This window comes from Merops nubicus, unplaced genomic scaffold, assembly GCF_000691845.1.
Source record: "Merops nubicus isolate BGI_N331 unplaced genomic scaffold, ASM69184v1 scaffold46546, whole genome shotgun sequence".
Taxonomy (NCBI): Eukaryota; Metazoa; Chordata; class Aves; order Coraciiformes; family Meropidae; genus Merops; species Merops nubicus.
In genome coordinates, this window is record NW_008616525.1 from 1 (window position 1) to 9085 (window position 9085).

A 9085-nucleotide genomic window follows, 5' to 3' on the forward strand; every position below is an offset into this window, starting at 1 on the left:
ACTGGACGTACCAGCCCTGGCTGAGGCAGGGCCTGGGTGTCTGAGCAGGAGATGGGAGCTCTGTCCCTGTCGGCGTGGCTCCAGCCTCGGGAGGCAAACCGGCCCCCGCTGCGCTGCGGGTGGGAGCTGCCATTGCCGGGAGGTTGCCGGGGCTAGTGGCCGGTGCCTTTGTCCTCCCAGCCGGGTGCCCCTGCGAGTGGTGGTGGCAGCTGAGACCTGACAGGAGCACTGGGGAGAGGGTGGGGGGCGCGGGCTGAGGCTGCCAGGCCCTTTGGGCAGTTCTGACATCTGCTGTTGCTTAAAGAGCTGCAACAGTATTTTTATAGCTCCTAATAAACTGCTGAAAATTGCTCTGAACACAGAAAAGGAAGATGTTTTCAGCCAGTAAAACCCCTGACGTGCCATGCTTCTCCTTCCAGGAACTTCCGCTGTGACTGTGGAAACAGCAAGTTCAAAAATCTGCAGTGCAAGTTGCTCCCAGTAAGTTCAGACATAAGTTTCACACATGCAGAATCAAAATAGTGGTCTTGGGAGGCTGGTGCCTTGCCTCAGCCAGTGCTGACTCGTGCAGTGCCTCCGCTTTTCCCAGCAAGTTAAATGAGGTGGGAGTGTTACAGCAGGAGATAAAACTGCTCAGGGACCAAAGGAAAATGTCCTGAGGAAAGAGGAGTGAGAATGTTTGATCCTCATCATCCGTGAACGCAGCAGTTTCGCCTCTGGTCGGTGTAATGCCAGAAATAGTAGTGCCTGCACTAATACATATCATTAGCTTTAAGCTGGCTTTTGGGGAACTTTTTGGGGTGCAGCTTTGCAGTTGCTCTAAAGAGATTTAAGGTTGTGCTGCTGTCAAAGGGAAGGTTCTGTTTGTTTTGGTGCCTTCATCTTTTTTGTCGATTTGTCCCCAGAGGCTACTGATGGGATAGTTTTAAGCCCCCTGTGCTTTCATACGCAGCGGGCACTTTGGGCTCATCAGCTAGTTGGTAATGTTCTGGGAAGCAGTGACAAGGAGCTGCTTGGCTTGCCTGCAGTGCTGCTCCCAAATGTAGTCCTGCTTCTCCAAATGCAGAAACAGCAAGTGGCTTTGTGTGTGCCCATTTTATTCTGGCAGAACTGGGACAGATGCAGAGCTGGTCAGCCTAGGGCTACTCAGCACCGATCCCTGCAGAGGCACTTGTGATGATTTTAAGATGCTACTGTTTCTCATTTCAGTCCACAGAATGGATCATGCATTTGAACTCCTCCTTCAGTTCAGTGTCCACAAAATCAGTGTTAGAGGCTGAGTGACCATCAGCATCTGCCCGTTGGCCTGGCCGACCCTGTGGGTGCCAGGGGCTCACAGCAGCTGTTCCTCCTTTGTCACAGCAGCCTGGGAAAGTGTTTTGTGGTGACATCAGAAATGGTCACAGATGTTTCTGCAGGGGCTGATGGTGGCCCTAGGCTACAACTACATGCAGTTCTGAAGCCCTCTGGCTGCAGCTGTATTAACTGCTTTTTTTTAAAAAAAAATGGGATTTCCTGTAATTGAATTTAATTCAGCATGTTTTGTAATATATATAATTCTCTCCTGTCAATTGAGGCTTTTGTGACGTGAATTTAGTGGAAGCTCAGTGGTAAGGTTAAACAAAGTTTGGTTTGGATCACAGTCTGGGTGTTTAAAAAAAAGGGATGGGAAGGAGCAGAGTAAACGTGCAGATGTTGCTACAGGGGCAGCAGGCAGGCATGGGTGGTGATCAAAACCCCTTCCCTGTTTTAGACTGCGGCAGCTTAACAACCACCACAGGTGCTGTTTGTTACAAAGGTGGAAAGACTGTTTTTCCTCTTTCCTTTTGAACCTCAGTATTCCTCACTGCCTTATCTGCTGCTCACCATATAGCATAGGTGCCTGGATAATATCCTTCTTTTTGGATTTTCAAGCTGATGTGTGTAACCACTGCTTTTAGGAATTAACGTGAAACGGGAATTGGGTTTTTCCAGATCTTTTCTGTCTTTTGTTTATCACTGCATTGTCACGTGAGACGTGTTTTCCATTCCTCCCAGGAAAAAGTCAAGGTGAATTCAGGAAATAAGTATAATGACAATTTCTATGGATTATACTGTACCTGTAAAAGACCTTATCCTGATCCTGAAGATGAGGTAAGAAATGGAAAAAAAAAATGAGCAGTAATCATACAGAGATGCTGTTTATGAAACACTCTGTGAAAAGGGCGGTCGCTGAGCTGCTTTGCAGGAAAGATCCCACTTTAAGAAACCTGACATTCCCTGTTTCTTTTGGTTGTCACGTGCTGTATAAAGTAACACTTTATCGTTCCTGTTGAGTGGTAGAATGTGTTTATGCCTTAAAGACAGGTGAGGAGGACAAACCATCATTTGGACAAGAAGATGCTGCAGTCCTCTGCTTTACTCTCTAAAGCTAGAAAGCTAAGGTTCCCTTAGGGAGTGGGGTTTCATTAGCTTGAGAAACATGTCAAGCATGGAATAAACACATGGCATGTGTCAGGAGGGACCAGAATCTGCTTCCTGGAGCCTGCAGCAGTGCTCTGCCAGGGCTTCTGGGGTGGGGAAAGCCTGTACTGCAGCACTGCCTTTAGCTCTCCTTCACAGCAGTCAGAGCACATCTCTGCCTGAGGCATTAAAATACAGCACTTGGTTTGCACACTCACAGAGCAAAGTGTTTTATAAACTCGCCTCTAAAGTTCAGGAATAGCTAAACGTTTCTAAAGAAATAATTGGTAGTTGTTTCATAACAGTTTGTACTCTACTGCATTGTGGACAGTTGGGTTAAGATTCTGGTATTTCTGTGTGAGCCTGATCATGTCATGAATATCAGTATCTTCCTTTTGCTAAGCTGCCTGTTCAGACAGTTCTGTTTACAGGAAGAAAGATAGCAATAGTATATTAACTTTTATCAGCTCTTTCATGTGAGAAAGTCTTGTTCTACTGAGAAAACTAATGTTGTAATAATAAAGGGGAATTTCCATCGTCTTAGTAACATGACAAGTTACCCACACGGTTGAACTTCAGAGAAGCAAGCTGACTAATGAGGCAGTAACTGGTGCTTGAGGGCAGCTTCCTGTGGGTGGGTGAAGAGGGAAATTGAGTTCACTTGAGCAGGCTTTGCAGGGTGCTGCTCTTTGAGGCTTGGGAAAGACTTTGGAGGTTGCAGTTATGGCTGATAATATGGCCGTTCCTCTAGATTCCAGACGAGATGATCCAGTGCATAGTTTGTGAAGACTGGTTCCATGGAAGGGTGAGTAACTCTTAAGTAGCAGATTTGCCATTTGTGTAGGTTAGTGTTGCTCGGGCTTGTATGGGGAGGTTTGCTGTTGTTCTGAAAAGATTATTACATGAGTCCTAAGGTATTTCTTTTTGTCCTATGCAAAGAAGTATTGAAAGTTTAATCACCTGCTACTGCTCTGCACTCCAAAAAACCTAAGAAGGCTACTACCTTTTTGAAGGTTACTGCTGCAGAATAAAATAACAACTTTATACCTGTCTCTTCAATTGGAAAGTTCTGCTCAGTAGAATCGGTGAGAAAAAGATTCTTACTGAGGCACATCATTATTAACTACCTGAGTGGTTCTTCATTCGGAAGAATGCTTTTTAAACTGTAATTCCTCTAAATAGAAAGGAACAAACTGTGCAGTTGGTTCCTGATTATGAACTTTGGGGAAATCTTTTAAAAGCAGCTCAGCGCTTCAGTGAGTGCCCTACTTAATGTGTAAGCATTAAGGATTCAGCCTCTTGTGCCTTGAAGTGCACGAGTGAAATTCCACGTTTGAAGTTGCCAGGATCAAAGAATAAAAAAAGAAATTAAAAAAAGGATTATTTGCTTGAGTTACAGGTTCTGCAGATGAACTGTAGGATTCTTTTGTGTAAATGTATGTATGAAGAGTGTTAATGCTGCATACCATGAGCTTTGCAAGAGTGCTTTTCAAAAGATAGCTTCTAATTGCCTAAGTAGTTCTCACCAGTTCATGGAGAGCTTTGGGACCTAGTTCTTCTCAAGTTCAGTATGAAGTCTTAAAACCTCTTAGGTTTAAGAAGATAATCCTGAGTTATTTAAGTGTTTAAACATGCAGTGTGCAATAGGTATCTTCATCTGTCCTGTGTTTAGAACACTTTAGAAGAAAAACATCTAGAAATGAGATAAAGGTTGGACTGAGATGTCTGGATATGTAGAAGGCATAAAAGGCTGTCAACAAAGAGGACTGTTTCAGTTCCCTGGGATTTTTATCAGCTTTAGTGAGTTTTATGCCGATACTCGCTGCAGAAAGTGAGCGGGAGCCTGTGCTTCTGCTGAGCACCCGATGGCATCTGAAGCTTTACTTCTCTAAACCTGGAGTTGAGTCTGTTAATTTGCAGCAAACATTTCACCTCTGCATGCTTGTTTCTTTTTGATAGCATCTTGGTGCAGTTCCCCCTGAAAGTGGAGACTTCCACGAAATGATATGTCAAGCCTGCATGAACCGCTGCCGCTTCCTGTGGGCCTATGCCTCACAATTAGCAGGTAAAGGATAGTAAGGTGCCTGAGCCAGCGTTGTGCTGGCGTGTGTCTCTTGTGCTTGGTTGACCACTGATTTAATGCTGTTTAAGTGGTTAGAGAAATTATATTCATAATATTGGACAGTTGCCTTCAGCAGTGGAACATGTGAGGCTGCAGTAACTGTTCTTAAAAAAAAAAAAAAAAAAAAAAAAGAATGTTTTTTTCCCCATTTTTTCTTTCTTAAAAAAAAAAAAAAAAAAAAAAAAAAGGCAGTTCTTGTTCCTCAGTCTTAGTTCTGTGATGCTCAGTCTCTTATTGATTTCATCCATCTAGGTGGTAGCACATGTTTGATAAAGATTTGATACTTGTCTCAAGGAACCCAACTTCTAAAATGGATCAAGAAACTGAGGAGCCACCTTAAGGGAAGCAGTGGGGCAAACAATTTAGTTTAAGGGGCTGTGGGCAGCAAAGAGTGATAGTGTCCTGAGATGAATGTATAAAACCTTAATCTGAGTAGAGCTGGGGCTGCACGCGGGACACGAGTTCCCTGCAGTCACACCCAGCCTGCTATGTGGTCTCTGTGGGACCAGAAGAGTAGATGACTTGATTGCTGTGGGAAGAGCCGGTTTCACATAGTCACCTATATGTTGCTTCTGTCAATTGCTGACGTGCCAGGAATTTCAATGGTCATTTTAAGGATTCCAAGCTGGCTTACTTGGAGTTCTCCTCCTTTTAATGTAAATACAGTACAGAATGAGGTTTTGTGTTTGGTTTTCCACCTCTCAACCAGCTATCTCACAGGGCACACATTTGAATTGACATCAAAAGAAAATCTTGTTTTAAACAGCATAGTTAATCTATCATAGAGCTTTTGGTGTGTGTGTCTGGAGAAAATGAAGTAAAGGAAGTATGTGGCAGCTACTGAACTTGCAATAGCTGTCAAAGGGTGTCAAGAAGGACAAGCATCTTGGTATAGAACTACCTCAAATTGTGATGCCCTTTTCCCTCCCCTCAGGCTTAGATTTTGGGAAGCAGAGTATTTTAGGAGTATGAGAGCTGAAGAGGGTTATGGTGAAAGAGGGAGAAGTTCCTTTGTATACCTAGGTCACTTGTCTTTGGATAGCTGTAGAGTATACCCAGGACCCTGCAGTGTTTGAGGTGATCCAGGTGCTCTTGGATGTCACACTAAAGCGGAGAGATCGTCTGTCATAGCCTGTACGTTGTCTGGCACAGAATTTTCACTTGGGTGGATGTGTATCTTTCAGTTCCCCCTTTGACCAAAGTAAACACCCTTGAGGATGAAGGGATTGTCCTGAAGGTTGAGGAAAGTGAAGAGGAGAAAAAAGAAATTAAAAAAGAAAGTGGAGCGGAACACCAAGAAACGAAGGAGGAAAAGCAAATGGAACAGTTTAATGAACCATCCACTAGCTCTGCGTCTGCCTGCCCAGAGGTAAAATGGACCTTCCCTGCTGCCCTGTACATCTTTGTTCTGAAGACAGGTGGAGTAGAGCCCACTTCTTTCTGTATAGGCTCAGTCAAGAGGTGAATGCCTGCAGTCTGTTTCCATGTCCCTCTTCAGCCCCTGACTGTTCAGATGTGTGGTCTCTGGAGCAGAGCAGGCTGGGGAACACGCTTGTAGGAGTGGGTGGCAGGGCTGTAACGTGGGCTTGCAAATGGGTTACATCCATCCCTTCTTGTCACCACTGGGCTTTTACACCGAGTTGCCTTCTGAGTTTGTTCTAACACAGGGGTGTTAACGCATCGTAGCTGCATTTGCACGATATTCCAGCGCTGATGTCTTAAACAGTTATGGCTGCTGCACTAAACTTCTGCAGAAATTTCTAGCAGAAAGTCCTAAAACCACATCAGAATCCTCATGTGTGATAAAATGTTAATATAGGTTGTTTATAGAAGTAAGTGTGTCTGAGAAGAACGACAAATCTTACATAAGGAAAATGACCTGCTGGAAAGAACGGAGCGTATTTTAAGGGATGTCCCTGAGCACTGACTGCTCTCATTTTAATTCAGGTAGTTACGAAGAGTGAGGCGCCAGTCTGCAAGCTGAAAGAACTCCAGAGCAAGCAGTTTTTAATAAAAAATACTGCCACCTTTTGGCCGTCCAACTGGAGAAGCAAGTTATGCACCTGTGAAGACTGTTTGGTACGTCTGTATTCTCTCTGCATTGCTGTCGTTGACATGGGGGAAATGAGGAGGAGCTCCAGAGAATCTTTGAAGAGAAGCTTGTAGATACATCTGTGTGAATGTTCTTACTCAGCATAGAAACGCCTAAAAAAACCCTCCACCCCACATAAAACAACCACACTGGATCCTTTGGAATTGGTACAGCACAAAGGAGCTTCTAAAGGATTGTATTTTCCTTTGCTGCTTAAATCCAGGGTTGCTTTGGAAGTTGTTGTGGGGAGATGTCTGAAATGCTGGATAAAAAATTTACATGATTATTTTTACTATTACTATTTGTGATACTGAACACAGGACTGGGCGAGAGCATCTCCATCTGAGGTTTTGTAACATAAATGTAAAATTTACTTCATTCTCCAGAAAATGTATTCAGAGCTTGAGGTCCAGTTCCTGACAGATGAATGTGACACTGTCTTGGCTTATGAAAATAAAGGTACCAGCGACCAAGAAACAGAGAGGAGAGATCCTTTAATGGACACCCTTAACAGCATGAACAGAGTCCAACAAGTGGAACTCATCTGTGGTAAATACTGCTTCTTTTCTAGGGTCTGCCTCAACAGTTAGGTGAACATGAGAGAGCAGTGTCAGGCCTTGCAGCGCGGTGATGTCACTGGTTTTGAAGCAACACGTAGAAGATTGTGTGGCAGGTCACACACCTTGGTCAGGATGACTCTAGAGAAGTCTATACTGTCTGGCCTGTGGTTACAGCTTCAGCCTATGCTGAGGAACCAGACAGATAGTGTGGGAACTTTCCCCCCATTTAACATCTTAAATACTGTATTGATGGTAATTTCTTGTGACATGAATATGTAAACATGCTTAATTTTAAGTGGGTAGTGGGGAGCTTTGTAACTAATTGTACTAATTCATTCCCTGAACTTCTGTACATTTCTCTGAAGGTCACCTGAATATACACTCAGACTGCAGAGGCTGGCCTGAGAAATTACTAAGCTTTTCATGTTTACCTGGACCCTGCCTTTATTATTGTTCCTTATTTATTATTACTCTTTATTATTTATAATAGAGTTCAAGCCTAGATTTGCCTCAAGTAACTCTAGTAAATGACAAGAGGAAATAGAACAAGTTGTCTTCTTGAGGCAGTGTTAAACTAACGCTGGGTATCTCCTGGGTTTTCTGTTTTCTTTCCCTTGCCTTCGCTTCTCCACCCAGAGTACAACGATTTGAAGACAGAACTGACTGACTATCTCAGGAGGTTTGCAGATGAGGGAACGGTAAGGTGCAACTCCCAGACTGCTTGACAGGAAGTGTATTTTAAAGTACTGTTGAGGGGTGGGTGTTAGAACATTTTTCCCCCCTGTTTCTTGAGGTTGCTGGTGCTGCGGTAGAAATTACAAATCCATGATTTGATTGGAATTTAAAAGTTGTGTTTCCTTAATGACATCGTTGAGAAGTAATGGGAATCTTACAGAAATCTGCCTGTAAAGTACTGAGAGCAGTTTTTAAATTGAAATAAAATGTCTATTGCTCTAGGAAAAGTATTTAGGGGAAAAAAGCTCTTAATCTTTATGTATTTTCTTAGATTGAGTTTAAACCCATAGAACAATAAGGGCTGACTATAAATATTGGCAAACGGCCTTGTCAGACGTTTTCTTGGAGGACTTGGCATGCTGTGATTAATCAGCACGTGCATGTTGTTGCTTATTTGCTAAATTGCCAGCCTTAATTGCATTGTAATGAGTCTGAAGTGAGCTAGGGAAAATCTTGCTTTGTGTTAATTCTTCTAATGATAGAAGCAAGTGGTCCAACCTAAAAATGCCATCAGGAGCTTTGCTTCATGTGCTTGGTTTGCATTTGGGAAGTTCATTTTTCTGTTACTGTCCTTTTCTAAAAGGATTTGGGCATTGATCCTCTCCTTTGGGTGCAACAGGAGAGCTGTTCTGCTAGCTGTACCAGAGGGATTTCAGGATACTCTTACACGCTTTGTGTACTACACATGGGATGCATGCAAAAAAGGATCGTTTAACTGAATTCTTGCACCCCAACTTGGGTTTCCTGTTGCCTCCCCAGGTGGTTAAAAGAGAAGACATTCAGCACTTCTTTGAAGAATTTCAGTCACGGAAAAGACGACGGACTAACCGGATGCAGTACTACTGTAGTTAGACTGAGGCAGTTTGGGTCGGAAAGAACAACTGGGAAAACAATATTCCCTGGCAAACAGAAGGGGCTTCTTCAGCATCTGGCTTCTCATTGAAACGCAGCTGTCCAAGAAACGTCTTAATTTTGTCTCATCCTTCCTACTTCCTTTCCCTGTAGCGACTGGAGCGCGTTCTTAGCAGGTACATTGCTCTCCAGGGCTGTCGGCAGGGCCGCAGGGGACGGCGTCCCGCCCAGCGCTCCCCGCAGCCTGCTGCCTCCACCCAAACCCACCTGGGCCCGGGCAGC

General features: G+C 43.9%; 1 protein-coding gene across 1 annotated transcript; it reads left to right on the forward strand.

Moving 5' to 3' along the window:
- Positions 1-419: 419 nt before the first annotated feature.
- On the forward strand, positions 420-8988 carry UBR7 (ubiquitin protein ligase E3 component n-recognin 7 (putative); the record flags this gene model as incomplete). The annotated part of the gene is made up of 9 exons (XM_008942847.1): positions 420-480; positions 2038-2133; positions 3194-3247; positions 4402-4507; positions 5749-5933; positions 6512-6643; positions 7043-7205; positions 7853-7914; positions 8711-8988. Coding segments are annotated over 9 exons (952 nt in total), but the record flags the coding sequence as incomplete, so codon positions are not given.
- Positions 8989-9085: the final 97 nt, after the last annotated feature.